The 27839-nt window shown below is 43.8% G+C and overlaps 1 protein-coding gene across 8 annotated transcripts; it reads left to right on the forward strand.

The window, feature by feature from the left end:
- Positions 1-27557, forward strand: mcf2lb (mcf.2 cell line derived transforming sequence-like b). Of its 8 annotated transcripts, none has more exons than XM_068329831.1 (34): positions 1-408; positions 8746-8829; positions 9996-10110; positions 13877-13967; positions 16131-16250; positions 16340-16456; positions 16720-16869; positions 16969-17093; positions 18374-18488; positions 18568-18687; positions 19471-19662; positions 19758-19949; positions 20180-20339; positions 20496-20557; positions 20731-20816; positions 20981-21047; positions 21135-21250; positions 21440-21509; positions 21599-21691; positions 21775-21867; positions 21972-22097; positions 22207-22428; positions 22532-22624; positions 23071-23149; positions 23306-23378; positions 23513-23619; positions 23753-23845; positions 24176-24235; positions 24634-24699; positions 24855-24932; positions 25282-25391; positions 26188-26300; positions 26380-26483; positions 26568-27557. In XM_068329831.1, exons 1-34 carry the CDS (start codon positions 258-260, stop codon positions 26645-26647), a joined length of 3723 nt encoding a protein of 1240 aa, XP_068185932.1. In that variant the 5' UTR covers positions 1-257; the 3' UTR covers positions 26648-27557. The 8 variants fall into 8 exon arrangements, with proteins under 8 accessions (XP_068185932.1, XP_068185935.1, XP_068185933.1 ...); XM_068329832.1 differs by lacking the exon at positions 1-408 and adding an exon at positions 862-978; XM_068329827.1 differs by lacking the exon at positions 1-408 and adding an exon at positions 3081-3569.
- Positions 27558-27839: the final 282 nt, after the last annotated feature.

A 27839-nucleotide genomic window follows, 5' to 3' on the forward strand; every position in this document is an offset into this window, starting at 1 on the left:
TCTGGGCCCATTCTCAGCTGCTGCAGTTGTGCTGACCGTGATTCAGCTTTTCTTCATTTTACTAGCTCTGCATTTTCCTCTGGTCCCCAATGTGGCTCTGCAGAGGACTCAGTCTTTTCTGTATGTAGCCCCCACCCCACCCCACCCCCCTGCAGGATGCATGTAAGAGAAGGCCACACTGATGCTGAATGAGCTGCTACGCTTCAACATTTTTGCCCCAGCGTGCAGCAAAGGTCTGACTTTTTACAACGACAGCCATGTCTCTGCACGACTTTCTGCGGGAGGGCAGTGAAGTGTCCTACAGGATCTTGAACCGGCTCGGGAATCTGATCCAGAACCTGGACATCTCTGGACCCCCTTTCCCTTTCAGCCCCGGCAGCCGCAAGAACTCCTGGAGAGACTGGGATGGTAAGAGTGAAAGAGACGGAGCGATGAGAGTTCAGTGTGCTTGTGTGTGTGTGTGTGTGTGTGTGTGTGTGTGTGTGTGTGTGTGTGTGTGTGTGTGTGTGTGTGTGTGTGTGTGTGTGTGTGTGTGTGTGTGTGTGTGTGTGTGTATGTGTGTGTGTGTGTGTGTGTGTGTGTGTGTGTGTCATGTGCAGGGCATCATGCCCAGAGTCTCTCAGACAGTGCTTCCTTTGGGTTCCCCTCGCTCCCCTGCGGGTCTGTTTGTGTGTGTTTTTGCGTGTCCATGCCTGTGAGGCTTCAACAGCTTCTGGATATTTTTTTGGAAACAAAATCATGAGCAAATGTTAAAATTGCAGCACACAGCAGTGACTTTGCGACGGACGAGTAGCTGGAGGAGCGGTGAGGATTGTTGATTAGAGCTGCTGCATTTTCGAGCTGGTTGGGTTTTTTTTTTCAACAGCAGCATGGAAAAGACATTTTCTTCACTCAGGGAGGAAAGTGTGGGGAGGAAAGCTATGAGGAAGCCCCCCTCTCCATGGGATAGAGGGATGCTGATGGGCCCGCTTAAGCCAAGTGAGTCAGGAGACAGAGATGGTGTCTTTATCTCCATGGTAACTTTTTTTGTGATTCTGTTTCCTAAAGGCGTTGGATAATATGATGGGGGTTTTTTTTTGTGACGCCTCATATTTCAGTAGAGAAGTCCTCTGGTATAAACTGTATATTCTCTGCAGATGTGACCGTTATCTGTTGTATGTACACATGAGTGTTGCTGCTGAGTGTTGCTTAACTGTCTGGGTGGTTTGACTATAAGAGACGTCCCTGAAGTTTGTCTGGACGGCAGACACTTGTCGTTCCTTTATGTATATGTCAGCATAAACAACACTTGCACACAGGTCCAGGTTACCCAACACATCCCCACCATAGATGGTGATGCACTTTGCGTTCTAGAGACTTATCTCACATTTATGCAGTGAATTACTTTAGTTTCTGGTGCTCCAACGGTGAATCATATCAGCTGTGACTGCAATGATGGATCAAAGGTCATTATGCATTACATGTTTGCTATATTAAGTAAATAAAACCCTTGACACGAACGAGCAGTAAGGACTGGTTAAAAGTAATAAAATTAAAGTTAGCCCCGCGTGAAGCTGATTTTGCGTTGATAAGAGTTGCTCTGCAAAAGGAACAGAAGGAATTGTGAAATTTTGCTTTTATTCTGTTTACTTTTTACTTTTCTTGTCAATGTGCAGCACACACACACACACACACACACACACACACACACACACACACACACACACACACACACACACACACACACACACACACACAGATATTCCTCTATGGTACGCTTGGAGCGACTACTACAGCCCTGAGCTCAAGCAGACTTCAGTAAAGTCACCTCCTTCAAACTCCACGCCCTCAGAGGTGTCTCATTTTCATACGTGTACTCTTCAAACTCAAATGATGCCGGGGAGACAAGATAAGTTATTTTAGCGATTCTGCACAGCAGCAACAAAAAGCTTCATGGTTTTATTTTGCTTTTCCTTCTTTTCACTATTAATTAAACCCTGATCAATAAAACTGGTTGAAGTCTTTTTAAATGGGCAGAAAGTAACCGTCAGTTCCATAAAAGACTTTTTGGAAATGAATGGTTTCTATCTTACATCTTCTTGAGGAACATATATTCTGTCTTTTTGTGCCCACTGAGACTAATGGCTGCTCTGAGTTGTGTTTCTGTCTTTATGTGAAAGCCCATTGAAGCGGTGCCTCTAAATTTGTCTCAGTCTTTGTTTGAACCCCTCGTTCCCTCTGAGCTCTGCTCCTGCAGCCTAATGGCTCTCAGGTTTATCTCTCAGGGTTTACGACACTGATAACCTCATGCACGCCCTCGGACGCAAATGCAAATATGTGTGTTGAAAAAACTAACTGACCAATCAGATGCAAAACTTTACATCCATGCACACAAACATAAAAGCGCGCACGCACACTTAACACAACCAACAAGTGTTGTCCTGAGCTTTTAGCGCACTGCACTTCAGAAAACGGCCGAATTAAAGACAGACTGGTGTCTATGAGTTTGTTTTGGCTCAGTTCTATCTTTTTATACAACTTAGTTGAGATGCGATCTAAACAGGAACATTCTGCTGAGAGACACTGAGAGGTCTCAGCAGAATTGAGTCTTTCACTAAGTTTTTAAAAAAGAGGGTCTTTTTTTGAGTTAGAATACTGGCTTTGAATGGATTTAGTCTGTGAATGGTTAAAAGGGGATGCAGTGTTTGAATGGGTCGGTCAGAATGGAGGCTTTGTACTTTGGGTGCACTGAGATAAGGCAGATGAGGCCGCAGAGCTTCGTCGATCAGTAAGTAAATGAGCAGCGATCAAAGGGCCGGGAGATGCAGCTCCTACCTGAGCACAATAACACAACATGAACACAACATGAACACAACATGAACATGCAAAACATTTATTGACAGCCAGAGCGGACGTTACAGGTTGGATGGATTGCTGTTCAAACAGGAGGGGTCAGGTAATAGTCCTTTTAGGGGGGGTATAGGGAAGCTGGTGGAGCGGTGAGGGTGGTGCTCCACACTGTATCTTTTGTCTACATGTTCGGTAACCTCAGGTTACAAATAGGAAGTCCCCGCAGTTACTGAGTGACGTCCTGCAGCCTGACCGAGGGGAAGGGCTGAATGGGAAGTTTGGTGAAAGGTGGAGAATGAAACACACGGAACCTGTTAGTGGTGGGAAGCTGCTGAAGAAGAAGAAGGGAGAAGAAGAAGTAGACGGCAACAATAGGATGGGAGGAGAAGAGACCACAGACTCACGTTTTATGATGGAAGAGGATTTGGAGCTGGAGTTGGACTCTGGGGTCTATATGGAAGTGGATTCAGAGCCGAGTTCAGCAGCTGATGAATCGTCAGACAGAGAAGAGATGGACTGGATTGTGGTCCGAAAACACAAAGGTTCTGCTTTTATTAGTGGTGAGCGAAGGGAAGGAGGAAGCAGAAAAGAGCTGGATGACCGGAGTGAAGATGAAGAGATGGAAGGAGGGATGGATGTGTGTTTGTGGCCAGTGGAGGAGCGTGGGGGTCTGGTGAGGATCTCTGTGGAGGAGATGCAGAGCTACTACAGGTTGTGTCGCTGCTGCCAGTGGCTGAGCGGTAGGAGTCACGACTCACATCACGTCCTCTCATCCTTATCTTCTGATTTTGTTCCAGTCTTTCCGTCACCTCATTGTTTTTGTGGAGACTTACCGTTCTATTCCATTAGATTAGATTAGATTAGATTAGATTAACTACTGGTCGTTATGTTGGTGGTGGATCATCCACCTGTCCTCCTCACTTTGACCCCGAGCTCTGCTCTGCTCTGGGATGGACAAAATATTCTATATGTTTTCATCATGAATCAGTTTGGCTGTGCAGCTTCATCCAGAGCCTTTTCTAAATAAAATCATAAATAAAATTTGGAATTTATTAATGTGCATTTTCCACCTGTATTGTTCAAAACTGACTTTTAATTTTAATTTTAATTTTAATTTAAAATAAATTAAAATTAAAATTTATACTTCACTGTTTTTTGTTTTTAATTACCTCAGTCCATTTGTTTTTATTATATGCACTAAGTGTGTACTATTTATCATGATATAACTAGTTTTGCATGAAGACCAGTTGTTAGATCTCACCTTTAACATTTATAATCCTCATGTGAACCCTGTCACCCTTCGGCCTCCTTCATCATATTAAGACTCGTCTGTCGCTGCTAAGCGCTAATTACAAGTGTTTGTGTTGTTTCTGTGCTTTTCTTTGTCTCCCCCCTCCATGATCATGACTGTAAACCCCTTATCTGCCAGAGTTGGCCTCCCCCATTTCTCTGTTTGCGGGTGTCCTTAATCCCTGGCTTCCCCTACGTCACCCAACACTGAGCTGGACCTTTTTGAACAAAGCTAATAACCAGCTTGTTTCATACGATTTCTTTTGGTTCTTTTCTAATCTCTCTGGCCTGATGAACCGGGATATAATTTAATCCATGTCAGTAGTGACCGGCACTCGAGGCGTGTCACATTGACCCACTAACGTTTGACTTGTCACCTACAAACGTGAGCAGGAGTGCACACTAATCTATCCACGATAAGCCTTTGAGAGAACTTGAGCGCCTCGGCCAGCAGGCAGTGTGTGTGTTCATGTTTGTGTGTGTGTGTGTGTGGATGTACAAGTCAGGGTTAATCTGTCCATCACATACCCATGAGAATCACTCACATAATTTTTTTTTAAATTGTAAGGTCAAAAACATTTTATCTTCAACTATAAAAATGGAAAAATATCAGTAAAGTCAGAACAAGAAATAATGGACTCATTTTAACACAATTTCTTGTTGTCTGTTGGGTGTGTTTGTGTGTGTGTGTGTGTGTGTGTGTGTGTGTGTGTGTGTGTGTGTGTGTGTGTGTGTGTGTGTGTGTGTGTGTGTGTTAATAAATACAGACAACCGTGATAACAGGATATTATAATATTTCTCCTAAGGTTTAGGTCTCTGTCTTATGTTAAGGTCCTTAAAACATCATGAATACTTGCAGATGAGGGGGAAAAAAGGTGGTTTCACTGCTGGGACAAATCCTGAAGTGTCTGAAAATGTCTCATCCTTGAAGTCTCTCGGGGCCTCGGGGTTTGCTGAGAATTGCATAACAGTGTGTGAACGGGGGCCGTAAGTCTGACAGGAAGTAACAAAGTCAGGAAAAAAACAGGGAGGAGAAAATGCGACCAGAAAGTGGACGAAACTCGAATCTTCTGGGGGGTGAGGGTGTGGGGGGGGGAGTTTTCAGTAACACAAGCCCTCTTTCTGGAAACAAAGTGCAGCTATTGCCGTCCTGTGTGTGTGTGTGTGTGTGTGTGTGTGTGTGTGTGTGTGTGTGTGTGTGTGTGTGTGTTGGGGAGGGGGTCGGGTTGGATCTGATATGTGTGGGAGCTGCTGGGGGCTAGGTGTGGCTGTTTGACTCAGGACGGGTCAGATGCTGGAAACTGACAGGTTTCTGTGTGAACTTGATTCCATCAGGATCTCGTCTGTGATCCGCCTCCAGATGGCAAAGACAGTCGCAGCTTTGTGTCCTAAGGCGATGAGCGGCCATTATCATCCTGAAAACACAGCTTTACCAAGTTACAAACATCACACACACACACACACGTTCATTTATCTTCTTTCATTTTCCACTTTTCCACTTTAGAAGCACAGAAAAGCTGTTTCTTCTTTTTTTTTTTTCTCTTCTTTTTTTTTTTTTTTGCACGCCCACCCTTGAGGTCAAATTGAAAGAAAAGAGGACATAGAAGTCGTTTCTCATATGATTTCTGTAGATATCGATCATTGGTTCAGAGATGTGTGCAGAGGAGGTGAACACGTTGAATATTTCCTGGTAAGAACAAAAAAAGAAAAAAAAAGAAATTGATTTTGTTCAGTTCCGTCTCCTGCAGAACAGACGGGAACAGTTTCACCATCGATGGTGTTTATCCAGTGGGCGTTTTATTTATCTAACAGGTGAACGAGAGCAAACCTCTGGCTTATCACGGAGAAGTGTTACCGGTGGAGGAAACAGATTGCGGTAACCGATGTGTGTAATTGAATAACACCTCAACCCTTGCGTCAGCCTCTTTCTCCTGCTGTCCACAAAGACAGAAGAAATCCATCTGATTCCATCAGAACACACGTTCCCCATGCCTTACCCTGGCAAAGGTTAGATTCTCCCAGGGCGTCTCACCTCCTAATTCACACATCCTAACTGTTTCATAATCCTAAAGATTAGAAGCAGGACATGGATGACAGGCTGGCAGATAAATAGCCTCTAAATCATCGCTGCTTGTTGCTATCTTGACTTGAGATAAGCTTGTCCTTAAATTTCATTTTATGCTCCAGGAACTATTAGCTAACTTGTTGAGTTAGTTTGTCTACTCTTATTTCTATTGCCTAACAAATGAAATGTCAATAGACATGAATCACTTACAGGCTTGCACCAGCCTTTTGAGATGTTCTGCAATGAAAAAAGGAGTCCCAGAACAATGATCTAGTCGGTAAGCAACTACAACCAGCTTCAAGTCAGCGTAGGTGTAATTTTGCCAAAGAGAATATAATTTCTGTCACCAACCAACGTTGAAACACGTGAACCATGTGTGTTTCATTGAATCTTAGGACGCTCAGGTCAACAGGAAAATTAGCAACGAAAGTTGCTCCACATTGGATTGAGATCTCAGGATTTCAGAAGGTGAAATAAATCAACCATTGTAGTATTACTCCTGTGAATCCAAAGTTAGAAATATCCCCCCAGAAAAGTCGCTTTGCCTGATGGGAACTTTGACGGTCATCGACACAGAGTGGGTGTCTTTTACTCAGGGACCAGTCCTACCGCATCCCCATCCCAGAGTGTGTGCACGCTGACGTGAGCCACGCCAGGTCACGTCAGCTGACAGGTGTCATCACCAAACCAACAGTCAGAGCAAACCTCCTTGATTTGAGGATGGCTCGAAGCGGATCAGACGATCAGGACAGCTGAAAGGGGAAGGAGAGCTTTCACTGTGACGGATGTTATTTCTGTCACGTTGGGAGAATGAGGACAGGCTGCTGTAGCGGATAGATCTGGTCTGGGTCTGGACCCGATGATGTCACAGGGTAAGGGAAACGTGTTGGATCAAACTTGGTGCATTCATCATGTCGGTGTTTCTTGTTTCTATGTACTGTAATCACTTTGGGAGGAGTTAGAGTCTCAGTAATCAGGATGAATGGAGGGTGATGCCAGAGACTCTACATGTTGTCTTTATGCTGTATTTTAACTCTTCCAGATTGTGAGAGGTCACTAACTTACCACATTCAGCCCAGGGGGGGGCAAACTGAGTAGTATTTATAATTGTAGTACAAACATTAAAATATGAGCTGAACCTTAAACCTAGAATAATGCAGCAAAAGTATGTTTTAATCCAGAGAGACACTGACTTATCAACAACTCTTTCCCTTTCTAGCGTGTCAGTGTCATCGTAATTCTGTCTGATTTGCCTCAGGAAAACTGCGCAAACACAACTAAAGCCAAGATGAAAAGTCAATATTGTTTTTTCTGTGACTTTGACTCACCGTCGTTTTTCATTAACTGCGAATGCTTCATCTTTAAATATTCTCCATACATGCCTCTCCTTGTCATGTTCATCACCATTATTACCTTTATTTCCATATCTGTCAAAACTATTTAAGGATCATTATTTAGTCGTGGTTGGAAGATAGTTGATTTCCAAGATAATGCGTTTTCTTAATTTTACACACAGAAGAGCTATAGTTCTCTTGGTAATGATAGAGTAACAGAGGGCTGGAGCAGTTATTAACTCACTTTTGTTTCAGGTCTGTCCTGAAACCCAGTTTCTGTGCTTCCACAACAAAGAGGTTCATTTGCATGGAACCAGATATTAATATGTAATTATTTCTTCCAGGCAGATGCTGGTAGTTGCACAATTTGTTTTGCAGGTTTGTTTTTGACCAGTATTGTTCTACTGACAGAAGATATTTTAATTCAAATGTGTGCAAACCAAAATGCCCCAAGGATCGATCTGACCTGAATTCAGTCGCGTCTCTCACTGTGACTTTTTGTTTAAAACTGAAGTCCGGCTGTTTAGTTTATAAAAACATCAAACAGGTGAGACAAAATCCACCTCGTGGGTAAAGACAAAAAAAAAGTGTGTTTGTGTGTATGAATTCATCCTGTGACGCTAACATTTAAAGATGACCAACCCCCTAGAGAAGCAGTGTCACTGTTGACACTCTCACACCAGCAGGGCTTCATGTTAATGTTAAATTCCATCCACGTCTTAAAAATGTGAAATTATTAATTTTAGAGGAAATGTGGGACAAAATCTACAGCATTAGAATTTGATTAATTTTTTATAGGTTTGCTGTATTGATTTGCTTCATGTTTGGTTGCACCAATCAATTTCTGTTTTCATATTTTTTACTATATATATATATATATATATATATATATATATATATATATATATATATATATATATATATATATATATATATATATATATATATATATATATATATATATATATATATCAGCTGTGTTGCAGTGTAAGCTGGCTTCTCTTCATTTTGCTAACTGATCTGGATTTGTGTTTCCTGTTTAACCAAGTGAACCACAATAAAAACGCTGTTTTTGTTGTATCTGGTGCCGAAACTCCAGTTACATTTCCTGGAGTAATGACTTTCACACGAGTTTACCCACATGACGGGAGTCCTCCAATCACCCCCCCCCCCCCATTCTGTACATCATGGCTGTTTTTAATATTTGCCTCTCTGTCTCTTGTCCAGATGAAATCATGCAGCTGGACAGCAGTCCCCTCTGCGCTGCTGACATCACCCCTGACCTCAGGAAGCAGTTCGCCTTCCTTTCAGGTGATGTTTCCATTTCTCACTGTCTGTGTTTGCGTTACTTGAGGGCATCTTTGTCTATTTTGATCTGTTTTTATCTTCGTCTGTCATCCGTCAGTTTTCTCCTCACTGGCACACCACCAATCGTGTTCTCTTCTCCGTCGTGTTAGTAATTACATCTATTTTGACATTTGCATAGTTAATGTGACTATTTTTAATACGCTAGGACTTATAATTTGCCATGCAAATGTCACCTCTCTTCTTCCTCTTCATCATTTGTCAGGTTTCAGATCAGATAAACCTTTTTGTTGCTATTATTCCCTGATATATGCTTGACTTACAGCCGCTCCATTTTCTTTAAATTTGAGGCCTTTTGCTCTAAGATGTGCAGATATTTATATTCTATCACTGGTGAGCTGCTCTGATTGTCCAATCATGAGGCAGGCTGTAGCTGCGAACCGTTTTGCAGAGAAAATCTAAGACACGTCAAAACCATGACTGTGCATTTTGTGTTGCTATAGTGATGAGAGAAGAAAAGGCAGACAGATTAATATTCCAGTCACATGCACTGACAGAGCAGCTGCTCCACAGACGGAGAGAGAGAGAGAGTGTGTGTGTGTGTGTGTGTGTGTGTGGGGAGTTCACACACACACACACACACACCCACACACATATTGTGCCCACAGCTTCTCAAGCATTCATGATGAAGCAAAACTGTGTCATGACTTTGCAGAAATTTTGGTAGGACGTGGACGGTCTTCCATTGTAGTCTGGCTGATGGTATCTCTGTTGTCTCGCACAGTGTGAACACACTTTTGTTTCAGCAGCCAGTCACTGTGTCCTGGTTGACATGGCAACGAATCACCTCACCATTTGTTTATGGAACAGTTGTGTCTGTGGGCTTCATGACCTTTTTTAACTTTATCTTCATTGGGTCTATAAATACAGATGTAACATGGAATTATATTTCAAGACAGTAAATATGACCTGCAGTTACAGTAATGGCAAACAATCAAGTGGTTGCTATGGAAATAAGAGCCTGTTTGGTGCAAACTGGCAGCTGTTCAGAGTGTTACAGCTCTACACGCCGAAGTGGTAATTGTTCTGAATTTGAACGCTGTGCTGATGTGAAGCATCCCCATTTCCTTTTCTTTTCTATTCCAAATACATGTTTGTTTTTTTTCCTCTAGGAGGCAGAGGAGACAACGGCAGCCCCATCATCGTGTTCCCAGAATTCCCTGCATTCGGAGAGATCACAGAGAGGGAGTTTCACAACGTATTAACCTACCTGACGAGTGTGCCCAGGTGAGGTGACAGAACTCCACACAGACTTGAAATATGAGACATAATGTGTGTAACCGCCTCTACATGCTTTTCTTATTCCTTATTTTATTAGTTTTCTTCTCAGTGACTTTTCCTTAACGTTATTTATGGCCTTTAAACACCATCTACTCTTAAGACATGATTGAGTGGAGTTTGCAGCTCTTCCCTTTTTCTTCCCCAAGACATACAAAGAAATTTACAACAGTAGAGGAAAGGACGTAAAGAAGTGTGTGTGGCTGACAGTGGAGACTGGGACTTACAGATGTCTGCCAGTAGATGGCAGAAGTTATTTAAACTCTATTACTGACTACAGCTGTGGGCTGCAGAAGATTTGTGCACCAGGTAGAAGCTGTGATTCCATCACTGAGAACATTACCAATAATAACCCAGGATAAATATTCTGCACAGAGACAAAGTGCAATCAGTCTTTTAATTATTTGAATACATTCTGATTGTTTTTGTGTCAATCTCCTGTGCATCTGTCCAGGTTTAAACTAGTTTTTTTAACAGGTTCCTCAATGAGAAATATCAAAAGGTCTTTAAATATTTTTTTGTTTATTTTCTTCATAAATAATTTTTCATACTTTACTGGACTGAAAAATTTGGTCTTTTCTTTTATACTTTTATTTTATTGAGGGGGCAGCTCAGTGTTTTACAGATTACATGAACTTCTGTGTGGACACCGTGGCCCCTGTCAGGACAGTCAGGTGTTACCCCAACAACAAACACTGGGTAACAAAGGAAGTAAAGGCCGTCCTGAACAGGAAGAAGCAGGCGTTCAGGAGCAAGAACCAGGAGGAGATGAGGAAGGCCCAGCAGGAAGTGAGACTCTGCCTGAGGGAGGCCAAGGAGGCCAAGGAGGCGTACGGGAGAAAGCTGGAGAAGCAACTGGGGTGCAGTCAGGTGCAGGAGGTCTGGAATGGGATGAGAACCATCACCGGACACGGGAAAGGGCGCAGCCCTGTGGAGGGGAATAGTGAACGAGCGAATGAACTAAACAGCTTTTTCAATCAGTTCAGCTCCCCCACCACTCCCGGCTCCTCGTCCCAGGCCTCACCTGGCCCTCCACTGATGCTCCCTCCTCCTGTGCTTCCTGTCCTTCCACCCCTGCTACTTCTCCCGAGCCCACTCCAAGAACAGCGAAGCTCAACGGCCCCACCTCAACCACTGGACTTCCAACTTCGCTATGACCTCCTGCTCCCACCACGACGGAGACCGTCATCACTGCAGACCTGGTGACGACAACACTGAGGAGGCTCCGTCCCTGTAAGGCGGCTGGACCAGATAAGGTCTCCCCAAGACTCCTCCGAGCCTGTGCTTCGGAACTGGGGGACCCCCGGCAGCAATTGTTCAACCTCAGTCTGTGGCTGGGGAGGGTCCCGTCACTGTGGAAGACCTCCTGCATCGTCCCTGTACCCAAGAAAAGACGCCCTACTGAGCTCAACGACCACCGACCGGTCGCTCTTACCTCCCACGTAATGAAGACCCTAGAGCGACTGGTCCTGGAGCTCATGCGTCCACAGGTGCAGGGTGCTATGGACCCTCTCCACTTCGCCTATCAGGCCAAGGTTGGGGTTGACGACGCTGTCTTGTACCTCCTCCACCGCGTGCTCTCCTACCTGGACGCCGGGGGCTGTGCCGTCAGAGTGCTCTTCTTTGACTTTTCGAGCGCCTTCAACACCATCCAGCCGAGGATCCTGGAGGATAAACTGACCTCCATGGCTGTGGACCCCTACCTCATGAGCTGGATCACGGACTAACTAACGGACAGACCCCAGTACGTCCGTATGGGGGACTGTTTGTCTTCTATGGTGACCAGCAGCACGGGGGCGCCACAGGGGACCGTTCTCTCCCCCATTCTCTTCACCCTCTACACATCAGACTTCAAGCACAACTCGGATACATGCCACATACAGAAGTACTCCGATGACACCGCGATAGTGGCATGTATCCGGGAGGGTGATGAGGGGGGGTACAGGGCATTGGTGGCTGACTTCGTGGAGTGGTGCCAACAGAACCAGCTCCAGCTCAACGTCACCAAGACATAGGAGATGGTGCTGGATTTCCGGTGGGCACCCCCTTCTCCACAGCCAGTGATCATCGAAGGCAGTGAGGTGGAGGTGGTAGAAAACTAGAAGTACCTGGGACTCGACTAGACAGCAGACTGGACTGGTCACTCAAATCGGACTGTTTGTACAAGAAGGGGCAGAGCAGGATGTACTTCCTGAGGAGGCTGGCCTCCTTCAACATCTGTCTTAAGCTCCTTCTCATGTTCTATCAGTCCGTAGTCTCCAGTGTGCTGTCATACGCCATTGTGTGTTGGGGTGGGGGGACCAGGAAAAGAGATATGGACCGTCTTAACAGACTCATCCGTAGAGCGGGCTCAGTGGTCGGGCTGAGCCTGGACTCTGTGGAGACGCTTCTGGAGAGCAGGACCATGTCTAAAGTTAAGGCTATCATGAACAACACCAGCCACCCCCCCCCACACACACACACACACACCACCTTCTCCCAGCAGAGAAGCACCTTCAGCGGCAGACTTCTGTCACACAGCGCCTCCACAGAGAGGCTGAGGTCCTCCTTCGTGCCCCGTGCCATCAGGGGGTACAATGACTCTCTCAGGAGGAGCGGGGGGGAGGTGGGGGATGGCGAGGTTAGCACGAGGTTAGCACGCGGTTGAATGGATTTAATTTAATTTTATGCTGTTTATATTTTAATTTCATTTTATACCGTTTACATTTTAATTTTATAACTTTATTTTAGTTATAGTTTAGTATATACCGTAAGTCCTGTTAATGCTGCATTCTATCTATCTGTCTGTCTGTCTGTCTGTCTGTCTGTCTGTCTGTCTGTCTGTCTGTCTGTCTGTCTGTCTGTCTGTCTGTCTGTCTGTCTGTCTGTCTGTCTGTCTGTCTGTCTGTCTATCTATCTAAAGTGCATGACAACAGAATGATTTGTTTCTGTTAGAGTAAATGTGTGTGTGAGAGACAATAGGAGACAGGTATGGGTTCCCCGCTCTGTTCAAATGAAGCCCTCGTGTTTCAGCAGCCCTTCCCCCATAGAAACTGACTGGCTGCTGAAGCTGCTTATCTCTGTGCTGCTACCCGGGGATAGGCTCATGTCTCTGCAGCTCCCTGAGTGTCACTGGGGGGGTGGGGGGGACTGATGGATGCTTTGTAGGGAGGACGCACAAAGTGCTTTGGTGCTTTTATGGTTTGAAAGCTTTCAACCAAAACATGTTGGGATCTACGACACCTCACCAACTGGTTTTTATTCTTCCTTTGCTGTTGGAGGACTCCTCTTGTTTACGTCTTTACTGATTTCAGGGCAGTGGATGCAAAAGCAAATCCTCAGGGATTACTTGGAGGTTTGTGCATGAAGGGTTCGGATGGTGATCGTGGGCATCTAGAGGTGCTTCACATTCTCAAGTATTCACAGTTAGATCTGCCACTGAACGCTGGTTTGTGTGGAGCCAGATCTGAATTATCTTGTCAGTGTCTCCTTGTGTGGATCAGCTATGTGAGAAAACAAAGAGCTGAATATTCAGTTTGAGTCTCTACCAGCTCACTGCAGACTGAAAGCTGCATGTATGCTTTCTGATTTTTTTTAGGATTTCTCATCCTTCAGAAGTTTTTACAACTGGTCACGTTATCTGTTCCTCCAGTCTGTGGTTTTTGTAGTTTCTGTCGATGCTTTTTTTTTTCCTTCTTCTTCTTCATGTTTCACTAATGTTACATCTTTGTTCCAGTTTGTCCTCAACAGATGTCGGTTTCATCTTAGTGATTGATCGTCGTCAAGACCGATGGGCGGCCGTCAAGGGAACCCTGCTTCGCATCGCGGTGAGTTCGTCAGGCCAGAGGTGTGACACCAGCATTAACATTTACCATGGAGAAACAACGTCTAGCCACCAGGAACAGCCAAGGCAACATCAACCTACTGTCTGCTTCATTAGTGGATAACTAATGCTATGTGCACCAGCCTCTTTGGTTTGATTCATTTAGTTCATTTTTTACAGTGTGCCTCTCTCTTCAGGGAACCATATTGCTTATGTGTTTATCTTCATGTTTTCTGCTAGGAGGTGATGATGAGTGTGTTTGTTTGTGTGTGTGTTGGAAGGAGACTCACTCCCTTCACACACACCCTCTCAGCATATGGCTTTTCTCGAGCTAAGACAATGAGCAGCTGGGGTAGAGCCGGTGTAGCAGACATGTTTAAACACTGGAGAGTTTAGACGTGTTCTACGACACAAACACGATGAAGCAATTGAAAATGACATTTCTACATAAACTAGCGTGTATTTTTTCAGGTTGAGCAGATGATCATGAATAAGTGGAAGCAGTGGAGCGATCATCCAAAGCAGGGAGCGATACAAAAAAAAACCCAATGAGAGTCTATTATCACCGCCAGTGGTTGGAGACCACATCGCTCATTTCAAATTAAATCAGGCTTTATTAATCCCATGAGGGGGATGTTTAGAGGCTGACAGGCTGGTGGTGGGACAGCAGTCAGTCATCCCTGCAGTAATATCCTGTTTGTGATGACTCAGCCGGGTTACAAGCCCTTTACAAGCTGCTGCTGTGTTTTTGTAGTGAAGACTAGTTTATTAACTCCATTGCATTGTATTCAGGCTTCCTTTGTCTTTTTCTGTGTCTGTATCTGTGAGCATTGGTGTGTGTGCGTGCGTGCGTGTGCACATAGCCCCCTTCCAGTGCTCTGCATGGTCAAGTTTAATCTGGATCCTTTCAGACTGATCCTAATTCATTGTGCAGTTTCTGCCGGGTCCCTCCAGCGTGTACCCTCCTCCCGTTTCATTTATCTGGCTCCTCTTCCACGCTTTGTGTGTTTGCCCATCTAATCTCTCAACCCACCACTGAACTACAGACCATAATCACCACCGAACAGCAGACACAGATCCAAGGACAGCGTTTGAACTTTCTGGCTTCTACACCTTGTTTGTTGGATTAAGCCAAACTCAAATTGAAATTAAACAGTTTAGGACTATTTTTAGCTGCATATTTGGCGAATGAATGCATATTAATGAAAAGACAGTGTACTGTATGTAAGAGTGACTCAAATTAAATAACAGTGGTGATGTCCATCATCCTGAAGGGGCTTGTTTCCCAGGGCAACAGTGTGCGTCATGGTGTTTTTATCATTTTGGGACAACAAAAGTTGGTCATGACACAGAGAAATGAACTGCAGTGAGTGGTTTTACCACAAATCCCATCATCCATTGCCCGTCTGCTTTGATGGCAGTATTGGTTACACCCCGCTTCAAAGCAGTGATTTATTGTAATCGTTAGTGTTCGTGTGTTCGTCCGTCCGTCCGTTAGTCCACCAAATATCTTCGCAACCGTTACAGATTACTCAGGCAGCAAAGGGGATGAAAATGAGATGATGACCTTGCTTTGACAAAAGTAAGTCAAGGTCAGATTTGATCTTTTGTACACTCAGGAGTCGGATAAGATAGGAAGACAAGGGAGAAGGCCAGTGTAAGACCATAGATCAAATACCTATAAATATACCTATGCACTAGCTTTGATCTATCATCTTACATACAGTGTCCTTTTCCATTTGCACTAAGCTATGCACTAGTCAGGTACTACTTTTCAGAGTACCCTGACCTACTTTCAGGGTAGGTCGCCGGATGTTGTAGTCTCTGACTGCCTTGTTTTATTTGGCATTTAATTTTGTCCTATTTGCTGAAGATGCACACTAAACACTATTTTGTGCTAATTATTACTAGGTGAGCTGGAAGAGCAAGTCCTTGTAATTCCTCATCTGTAAATTATAGATTTTGTTCCTAACACGTGTCGATGCCTTTCAGCCCCCAAGTTACCCTCTCTCCTCTACTCTCAGTAGAAGCTTGAATGTGTCTGAGTGTCAGTTTTCATGTAGGACACAGAGAAACAAACAGATTTCCTGCTCAAGGAGAATTGACAGAGGAGAATCCTGTCTGCTGTGATGTGGAGGTGACAGTCTCCGTCTTCTCCCTCTTCCAGGGCTCCTTCCCAGGGAACCTCCAGCTGGTTCTGGTCCTGAGACCCACCACCCTCCTGCAGCGCACTCTCTCTGACATCCTCTTCAAGTTCAACAAGGATGAATTCAAGATGAAGGTGCCGGTGCGTACCGTCACTCCCTCCTCTGGAAGTGTTGTCAGTGATGATGGTTGTTATTTTGTGATGACATCACATGCGTGGGACTCTCTCAGGTGATCATGCTGAGCTCAGTAACGGAGCTACACTCCTACATTGACCGCACACAGCTGACCCAGGAACTGGGAGGAACGCAGGAATACTGCAACGACAAGTGGATCTCTCACCGCACAGTATGTACCGAACGCTACACGGATAGAAAAACACACCACTGCGTTCACGTGGAAATGGTTACAGCTGTATGAAAATAACAACTTTTATTTAATTCCTTAATAACTATTAATGATAAACTCAGTTTAATATTTCATGAAAACATCCCCATAACATTAAGATACTTCTAAAGCAGTGGCCGTACTGTCTGTTACCCTCCATTAAAAAACGTTTTAGTGAATTCATGATTGTCTCCGGCATCTCTAAAAAGTCTCTTGTGCATCAGGCTATCGAAAGCTTTGCACTGATGGTGAAGAAAACAGCACAAACCCTGCAGTCGTTCGGGACGGAGCTGGCCGAAACTGAACTGCCCAATGACATCCAGGCCACGACCCTCCTGCTGAGCGCGCACATCAGCAAGAAAGACAAAATGAAGGTAGAACCTTTAAAAACGTGATGTGGTTTATTTCTCTGTATGTCTCTATACATAGTAAATGATGTTTGTGTACTGAACTATCCCTCCATATGCCTGCAGGAGGACCTGCTGGTGGCTCTGGGTCAGGGGGACAGGCTGCTGGAGACCATCAATGAGCCCATAGTGAGAGACCCAGACCACAACATGAACCAGGACGAAATGGAAAACATGGCCACAGTGCAAAGGTTAGAACCGGTGCCCCCGATGAGCCTGCAAGATTAAGTCTCTAGAAGACCAACTTCACCATGAGCACAAACAGATGGAAGTCAAGATGGTTCCTCACTCACACACACACACACACACACACACACACACACACACACACACACACACACACACACACACACACACACACACACACACACACACACACACACACACACACACACACACACACACACACACACACACAGGTTCCTGCCGTCATACATGACCACAATGATAGCACATGATCTGGTGACTGTTCACACCTCCATAACAAACCAGACCACTTTCATGATAGTGTCGCAGTTGAGAGATGAGAGATGAGGCATGCTGTTGATTATCTCATGCTCAATAGAAACATGAATTATTGAAATAAACTTATATACTTATCACTGTAATTACATCCCACGTCAAAGCGGTGATGTATTGTGATTGTCAAGGTTCGTTTGTGAATCCACCAAATATCTTTGCAACCGTTACAGATAGAAAGATGAAACAAAAAACACAAAATTACTCAGGCGGCAAAGGGGACGGAAATGAGATGATGACCTTGACCTTGAGAAAAGTAGGCCAAGGTGAAATTTCAACTTTTGTACACTCGGGAACCGGACAAAGTAGAAAGACGAGGGAGAACGCCTTTGTGAGTAACGGAGATAAAAACTAGTGCTTTGATCTGTGGTCTTTATTCGACATATGCTTTGATCTACATATGCACTAGCTTTGATCTATGGTCAAAGCTAGTGCATTGCTTTGATCTACCCTGAAAGGTCAAAGCTATGCACTAGTAAGGTACTACTTTCAGGGTGCCCTGACTGGGTAAGTCGCACGATGTTTCGGTCTCTGACTACTTTGGTTCTTGCTGCTGATTGTTTTTTTAAGCATATTTATAATTTCCATGCATTATTCTTCAAACAAATTGATTAGTAAATCAATAAATTATAATCTATCATTGTAATTCAACGCATGGTACAGGATCTATGATTCTAGACTGATTTCCTTCCTGCACCAAAGGTTAAGAGCAAGAGATGTTGTAGTTGTTGTCAGCAGATGATGATGATTTACATGCGGCTGTCTCTTCTGACAGTGTTTGTAATTATGTACAGGATTTAAGTGGTGCTGATTCATATCAGTAGGTGTTAACCCTACGTGGATGCACTCAACCCTCTCAGCCAGCGTCCCCAGGCCGTGTTCCTCCTTCCCTCCCTGCCTCTGGTCAGCTCAGCTGGTTGTTTTTTAACCCGGTCTTCCCCTCTCATTCCAGGCTGCTGTCTCAGCTGGACGAGACGGAAAGGGCGTTTGATGAGTTCTGGGTGCGGCATCAGACCAAACTGGAGCAGTGTCTCCAGCTGCGTCACTTTGAGCACAACTACAGAGAGGTGAGGCCGGTAGATCGGCTGAAATCCGCGCACTAGAGGCCACGTAACTTCTATTCAGGCTGTGACTGGTCTGCTGCAGGTCAGGGCTCTGCTGGATCAGGTGTCAGACAAACTGGTGACCTTCTCTGAAGTGGGAATCAGCCCAACCCACGCTGACCATATCCTCTGTGACCTCACCATCTATGAGGAGAAAGTCTGTGTGAGTAACACCCCCGAAGCCCCATCATTAAACTGTGGCATGGATAGATGTAGTACTTTTATGTTTTACATGCAATCATAGCACTGTCTGTAGTTGTGGCTCAGACTTTACATGTTTGATTTTTCTCAACAGGACACTAAAAAGCGAGCTTATTGTCATTTTTAAAAAAAATAATTATGTATTAGGTCATTCAGTGCATTAGGTGGGATGAAAGAGACATCAATGAATCATCAGTAACACAGATTAAAGTGATTATTTTAACCACATTTATAATACGTACTTAAGAATTCTACTCTGTCAGGTCCGTCTGTTCTGCAATATGAAAAAAACATGCCTGGATCCAGAGATGAAAGAAAATACATGATTGGTTCATTCATTCATTCATTCATTCATTCATTCATTCATTCATTCATTCATTCATGCATTCATTCATTCATTCATTTGTTTTCTTGAAAACAATTAGTAACCATCTCGCCTTCAGCTGCCCTAATCAAATTTGGGTCAGTGGTTTACGCTGGAGCCTCTTTCAGCTGACATGAGGCGGGAGGTGGGGTACACCTTGGACAAGTCGCCAGTTTATCAAAGGGTCATCATTCCTCACATTTTAGTTGTGATTCCATAGAGATTTGAAACATATATCAGATTCTGTTAAACATGGATGCCAATGATAACCACAATGGACAAAGTGTCTTCAAGGTATTGAAAAGCCAGCAGGATGAAGGTTTCATCCAGGGTTGGAGAGCAGTTGTTAGTCAATCACCGTCTCTCCTTACTGGTCCACAGGAGGTGCTGAACAGAGCCTCGTCATTGGCCCTGGAGGGCGAGCAGCTGATCCAGAACTCCCACTACGCCGAGGACTCCATTCAGCCCAAATGCATCGAGATCAGGGCAGTCAGTGAGAACGTGAGCAGTGACCTGAGGAACAAGAAGGAGCACCTCCTCAAGGCCATGGCGCTGCACCGCTGCCTGGACAGTGTAGGACAACACACACACACACTCCCATTGAAAAATAATGATTAACATCAAAGTCCTAATTCACAGCCCCCTCCTCCCTCCACTGTCGTTCTCAGGCCTCTAAATGGGTGGATGATGGGATATACCTGCTGGCCTCTCAGCCAGTCGACAAATGTTTGTCCCACGACGGAGCGGAGCTCGCCCTGCAGGAGCTGGAGCGTTATCTGGACAAAGCTGGACCCAACCAGCTGACGGACCTGGATACCATCTGGACCCAGTATGAAGCGGTGCTCAACCAGCAGTTCAGGGTGAGATAAATAATAAATAAGTAAATAATATTCATATTTATTAAATTTAATATTTAAATTAAATTTTTGAATAATATTTTCAAGGAACTAAAGTGTAACACTACATCTGAGTAATCGCTAAGCTCTTAATCCTTTTGTTCTTTTGAAATATTGAGAAGTCTCTATTTAAATGATATGTGTATTGAGTTGCTATGACAACCTTATATTGGGGGACCCTCTGATGAATGCAGGAGCATGTGGAGAAGGTGTTCCAGAAGCAGGCGTCCATGCTGGACATGTTCACCAAGAGGCAGGTCAGCCTGAGGAAACTAGCAGCCAAACAGACCCGACCGGTGCAGCCCGTCGCCCCCAGACCCGAAGCGTTCATCAAGTCGCCCCTAAACTCACCCGGTATGTCCCCAAACATCCTGGAACACGTATTCCACCCAACTCCAGACTCTTCTAGAGGATTATATGTTCTCAGTTCTTTATACACATTATGAGTAGAATAGACAATGGATGGAAACCAAACCTTGTGTTTGTGTTTTTCCTCACCCCCCCCTACAGCCCACCGAACACAGCAAGAGAAAAACGCCTCCGACTCCGACTCTGGGAACGACTACGACAAAGTGAGTGGAGTATATACATATATCATGTTGAACCAGCGTTCTTATCACATATATTTAATTTAATTTAATTTAATTTAATTTAATTTAATTTAATTTAATTTAATTTAATTTAATTTAATTTAATTTAATTTAATTTTATTTTATTTTATTTTATTTTATTTTATTTCATTCAGGCAAACAACCAATCACAGAACGGACACGGTAACAGCCGACATGCCTCCCTGTCGGAGGAGGAGGAGAACCTGGCAGTGCTCCGGAGGTGAGGGATCAGTCATCACCCTTTCATCTATAATCACATTACACAGCAGATGTTCTGTGTGAAAACAGTCACTGCTTTATCTGTGGAGCGGTGCCTCTGATTCCATTACCTGTGCGTTTTACCCACATCATCAAACTGATCTGTCATATTCTCTGCGCCTGCAGACACGTCATGAACGAGCTCCTGGAAACGGAGCGAGCCTACGTGGAGGAGCTACTCTGCGTGTTGCAGGTGTTTTATTCGATCCTCGATGTTCATACATATCCTTCTCTTTCATAAATATCCAGAATGACATGTTTCATTTTCCTCTGTTTGCAGGGATACGCCTCTGAGATGGATAATCCAGCGATGTTCCACCTCATACCTGCTCCTCTACAGAATAAAAAGGAGGTTCTGTTTGGCAACATGCCGGAAATCTACCACTTCCACAGGAGGTAAAGTAGAGTTGACATGCTGTTAGCCTTACAGTGTACCTCAAGCCTTTTTTATTTCCCCCCTTACCCCTCTGACAACCAGCGTTTGCCACTGATAAGCTCCAGCACCAACAAATGTTCATTAAATGACCATCTTTGTCTCTTATTCTTTATCTTCGTCATTAACAGCGTGATTTTTGCTGCTTTCAGGACCTTTCTGAGGGAGATGGAGCAGTACACCGACTGTCCGGAGCTGGTTGGGAGGTGTTTCCTACAGAGGGTGAGCGAACGATGAGGTTTTCATGTGATGATCTGGTGTTGCTGATGATATTTCTGGAACACCAATGGTTTTTCATTTGTTTCTTCAAGATGACAGACCTGCAGATCTACGAGAAGTATTGTCACAACAAGCCTCGCTCCGAAAGCCTTTGGAGACAGTGCTCCGACTGTGCCTTCTTCCAGGTAAAAACAGTCACACATTCACATTTTTAAGTAAATATTTGGTGCTGGATTTAATTTGAAACCATTTCTTTTATTTCTATCAGGAATGTCAGAAAAAGCTGGAGCATAAACTGGGTTTAGATTCCTACCTGCTGAAGCCTGTTCAGAGGATCACCAAATATCAGCTGCTTTTGAAGGTACTTTTGTTTTGGTCTTAAATCAACTGGAGTGACTTTTATGTGCAATTTCTCTTCTTTTCTTTTTATCACAAGCTTCATGTTTATTATGTGGTTGCCTGCAGGAAATGTTGAAGTACAGTAAGAGCTGTGAGGGAGCAGATGACCTCCAGGAGGCGCTGAGCTCCATCCTAGGCATACTGAAGGCTGTCAACGACTCCATGCATCTCATAGCCATTACAGGATATGAGGTGAGACATGAAACAGGATGCTTCCTATAGATGACTAACATGAATGGCACCGTGCTGTAGGCGCTAGAGGAGCTCTTCCAGCGTCTTTGACTCTCCTGCTCTGTCTCAGGGTAACCTGAGTGAGCTGGGGAAGCTGCTCATGCAAGGGTCGTTCAGCGTGTGGACGGAGCACAAGAAAGGTCACGCCAAGGTCAAGGATCTGGCTCGTTTCAAGCCCATGCAGAGGCACCTCTTCCTCCATGAGAAGGCCCTCCTCTTCTGCAAGAGGAGGGAGGAGCAGGGGGAGGGCTACGAGAAAGCCCCCTCATACAGCTTCAAACAGTCTCTGAGTGTGAGCGCCTTAACTCCTGCAATGCTGACACGTCTGCAGCTTTTGTCTTTTGTACTTCCTCTCTGCTGATCTGTTTGTATTCATTAAGCTTTTTCGACAACAGATGAGCGCTGTCGGCATTACTGAGAACGCAAAAGGCGACAACAAGAAGTTTGAAATCTGGTGCAACTCCAGAGAAGAGGTTTATATTGTTCAGGTACATTAAGTCTTCTGCTGAATGAATAAAACTGCAGTGACTCATATTGTCTTTGTAGCTAAAGAGTGATTTCTCTGTGCTGTACAGTCTTTTCTGCTAATCTCAGGCTGAATACTGAGATTAAGTCCAATAAATGCAGATTTAAGTCAAGTTTGATAAGTGAAAATTCAACCCATGTTTTTTCACTGTTCATTTCCAATGGTTTCTTTAATTTGATCAATAAAAAAAAAAAAAGCAATATAGCAAAATACCAAGTCACATTAGCTCCATAAAGTCTTCAAGTAACACAACTGCAAAATGCAAATTTAACAGTCAGTGAATCCACTAATCTGCCTTTTAGATTATGCAATAAAATAGATGTTTTGTATAAGAATAACCCTTGAGGTAACAGTTTTAAAGCTATTTACAGTTAGAATGAATTTTTCAATATTTGTCAACCCTTTCAGGCGCCTGCAGCTGAAGTGAAAACGACGTGGGTGAACGAGATCAGGAAGGTTCTGACAACCCAGCTGGAGGCGTGCAGAGGTACAAAGAGAGGAAGTAATCCAGAACCAGTTCTAATTTAATGCCCACACCCAGCATGTGCAGTGCTACTTTTTTCTTTTCTTTTTTAGAAATGATCGAGAAAGAATAATCTAATGTTTAGTCATGAATATTCTGAACTGTCCATCTGTGTTTCAGAGGCCAGCCAGCAGAGGGCGCCAGAGCCAGTTTTCCAGTTCCCCCCAGTGGCCGTCGGAGCGGTCAGTCTCAGGTAGATCTTCACAACAAATTTAAATTTAAATTATCACTTTCATCTTTGACATTTCTGTTGATGATCAAAGTGTTTCCAGAGGCTTTTTTGAAGCTTCTCATGTACTGCTTTTTTTTTTTTTTTTCCATTCACAGTCCGTTCAAGTCTGGTCAGAGGAGCTTAAAGGAGGAGCAGGAGAGGAGAGCTGATCCCCTCATCCCTGATGTCAGTTACACCACATCACCAAAGTACACAGGGAAATGTAAGTATGGAGACTTTAATACAAACTTCACTGCTTGTACACCTGTAATAACTTCCTCCTCTCCGTCCATGACACTAAACTTACCCTCTTCCTTCCTTCTTTTTTGTCCCATCTTCCTGCTTTTCTGGGCCAGATGAGGCTGTGACTAGTCCTACCTCAGACGGGGCTGCTGTCACTAAAAAGCGTTTTACGTTACAGGGCTTCAGTAACCTCAAAACGCAGAAAGGTAACTGCAGACCATCAGTTTCATATCTAACTTCACTACTTCTCCAGTGTTATGAAATGACTAAATGTATTCATCACAATTTTGAAAAGTCTTTCCCCCTATTTTTTCTCAGTATTTTTTTTTACATTAGAAACCTCTCACATCCGTATGGTAAAAACTCATAAAAGTTGTTGGCTTAGTGAAGAAACAGTCCAGGTCCTATCTTAACATTAGGAACAGATGAGCCCAGAAACGGGCATTTCTAACCACCCATTAACACATGACGTTAGAAACTACCTGAAATATGCCAGAGTTGGTCGGTAGTTCAACACTGCATGCTTCCCTTCACAGAGTCCCCAACTACTGATGATAAAAGGTTTACATTACCCATGACCTTCCTCCCGTCACCAGGTACACACAGCTCTAAACCCCCGATAGAGTTCAGCCCAATGCTCTGACTTTTCATAGAGGAAAAAGCACAATCGTTATCAAAAACATTAAAAAGTATTATCTATTAGTGGTGTCCTAGTGTTGAGGCACCATCACAACTCAAGGATGAAGCCACTAAATGGAATTCAGCCACCATGGCTGCTTTTCTCCTCGTGACATGTCAGAGTGAATGTATTGACATGAAATCATCCCAACACCCCAACAACTCCCCCATCGTAGCCGTTTGTCTACATCTGTGTCGTCTGTCGTCACCTCTCTGATCCAGCTGTTAGTTCAGAGTGTGATTGAACATATTTAAATCCTACATGTCTCATTAAAAAATACCTAACCTCTTCATTTTTTAAAAAAATTCCTCAAAGGGTCTCCCACCAGCCCCGATCACAGGACGAAACGCCAGAGCGATCCAACTCCGTTCGGCTTCAAAGGTAGTTACTGTCTCCACAGCGACGCAATATTCTTGCTGTCCAGTGAATAGCTCATCCGTGACGTTTGAGCTCAGCCTCGGTCTCTAAAACAGATGAGTTTGAGTGTCTGTAGCTCTGCGTGACTAGCTGTATTTCTGCTGCCTCCTATCCCTCAGATGCAGGCCCACCGCCCCTCTACCTGAGCAGGGCCCGGTGGCTCAGCACATCTAGTCTCTTACAGACAAAGAGGAGAGGTACACTGGCACTAGCAGCTCACGCTGGCTGTGTGTTAATGTGTCACTACCACAAACTATACTGTCTTTCTCCGTGTTTGCTTCCACAATCTCCACACCAAATGATAAATCACAGAAAAAAACACACGCCGATGGAGAAATCTTTGCTTCCCACTTTTCCTTTGTTTACTGAAATTGATGGAGGTGCATGCAGGTCTCTTTGTCTCACTCAGTTTTTCGGGAGTAGATGTTGAACAGGTGGTTTGATGTTGGGATTCCTGGGATGATCCTTTCCTTTTTTCCCCCCTCTTTTAAACTGTTGAAAAGCAGCAGGAGGAGACTGTTTCTGTAAGCTGTCTGTCTCCCCCAGGATGGAACAAGGCCTCGCTGTCGATGGACGCGTCAGAGGAACAGGACGACTATTCCAGCGCCGAGGAGCCTCTAAACTCCGACCCGGAGGATGATCCCAGCAAGAAGTTGGTGAGTTACATCAGCGTGACTGAACCTAAATCATTCGTAAAGTGGGGGCAACAATCTCTACAATGAAACCATAAACATTTAGGGGTGAACCTTGGCTTCCTGTTTGCATCAGGGTTTGGCTTCAAGGGGTTATAATGACGAGTAAGTTAATAATAATTCCAGAGCAACTAAAACAAAGTTGTTTTATTCGCCACACATTTCGTGGTTAAGCAGGGGTCAACTCAATATAATTTTCAGCAGTTCCACAATAGTTTAATAATAAACTGAATAAATAAACTAAATAAATAAACAACTAAACTAAATAAATAAATAGATAAATAAGCTAAAATAAATAGATAGAGCATACTCTTCTTAATAGCAGCCAATACAGTTTCAGGAACAATTATTCCACTGCCTTAGCACTATAACAGAAACAATGGAAACCATCATTGATGCTAGTGATGAAAAGATGCACTCCATTGGAATCTTTGTCGACCTTATTAAAGCTTTTGATACAATTAACTTTGGAATTTTAATTGAAAAATTGGAAAGATTTGGATTTAGGTGGACAGTACTAGAATGGATTAAGAGCTATTTGGGAGGGGAGACATAAGAAGGACTAGACATGGTGGGTGGAGTACTGCAGGGGTCAGTGTTGGGTCTAAAACTGTTAAACTTGACATAAATGACTTGTGTAAGGTTTCAGAGTTCCTAATACCTTTTGACCACACAGAGGCAGCATATCACCTTGTAAAATTGTATTTGTACAGTACATATTTTTTCACTTTTGCGTGTTTCCCTGCTTGGTTTTGAACAGTGTGCTGGTAAATACACCGCGACGGCTGACAGTGAGCGGAGCGGCGATCAAGAGCTCTCAGTGAAGAGTGGAGACGTGGTGCAGCTGGTGAAGGAGGAGGGTGATGGACACTGGTGAGAAAACATCCCCACACCAACTGTAAAACATTACAGCAGTGATCCCTGACAAAGTCGATCTTGTGTGGTGGTGCAGGCTTGTGCGGAACCTGAGTTCTTCCAAAGAGGGCTGGATTGCAGCTGTGAATCTCACCACACTCATTGGAAAGTCTGCGTCTTACCAGTCTCTCACCAGCTCAGGTATTGAAATGATCCCGGCTCGTATTTGTGACACACAAACAGATAACCACACCTCACATTAACACTCCTACATGTTCACAATAGAAGGCAGTGGATCTGGAAACCTCAGCACGTCGTCCAGCTGCAGCGAGACCTACCCAAGCTTCTCTGACATCAAACCCTGAAGTCTCCTGCGCTTTCTCCATCACCAGACTGCTCACCGGGATGCTAGCATCACGTGACTCGTTGTGCTGTGTTGTCAACGTCCGTATTGAAATGAATGTGTTGCCCCTTTCCACAGAAAGCCGTATTTTTCCAGTAGATAAAATTATTCACATGCATAATGTGTCATACATGTGCACATTGTATAGATTTGCTCACGCAATTGCACAATTGTACAGTGAAGAGGTTGAATGCAGAAACTTGTCACAACACAGTGAAGGGATTCTCCTCACAGACGGAGGATCTTCCGTGTCCCAGATGTATGAATGGACCAGCAGGACTGATCTAAGTTAATGCATCACTTTAAGGTGACATCAAACCCTCATAAAGATCATCTATCGTATGTGGACGACTGGTTTTTGTGTTTACCTGAACGTATTTACTCGGTAGCTTTAGCTGTAAATAAAATAAGAAGACATAAATATGCACGTTATTCAGCTTGAATGAATGTTTACTGTCTCATCGCACTATATCTCTTCCTTTTCCCCTTTACACATTTCTATTTATTTGTAAGAAACAGAAAATGTATAGTCAATTTTTAATTTGCTCCTGTCATATTTTCTTGCTCTATTTCTTCTACAGCCTGTCATCTATAATCTTTATTTTCTAGCAGCCCAGATTTTGAGATATGAGCTTTTGTCTGTTGAGGTCTGTGGCAGCAATCAGTCTGTATTTGTGTACCTTACTGGTAAAAAAAAATGTGAATAATAAGAGATTACTGTATAATTCTAATTCCTTTCAGATGGCTCATGTTCAGATTGTAGATATTGTTCATTAATATTGTCTGTCCTCATGTTTCTTAATTGAAATGCTATATTGTATATGGTGATGTCACAACATTGTGACTCTTTTTTACATAAATAAGTTGTGATAATTCAATCAGCATCTCTTGGGTCTTTTTTGACAGTAAATGAAGACTTTATACCACTTTGCACTATGGGATACTGTTAAAGGACGGTGGTTTTTGTTTCTTAGCATCTCCAAGAGAATCACTATGAGACTTTGGGCCTCGAAGTCAAACATTTATTGGATGACGATCGCACATACAACTGATGTTATGGAAACTGATCTGGTTGTCTCTGCAGCTTGAACAGCGAGCCCCCAACCATAGTAGGCTATACAGCACATGTGGATGAGACATGAGACAGCATCACC

The sequence above is a fragment of the Antennarius striatus genome, chromosome 12, assembly GCF_040054535.1.
Source record: "Antennarius striatus isolate MH-2024 chromosome 12, ASM4005453v1, whole genome shotgun sequence".
Classification (NCBI taxonomy): Eukaryota; Metazoa; Chordata; class Actinopteri; order Lophiiformes; family Antennariidae; genus Antennarius; species Antennarius striatus.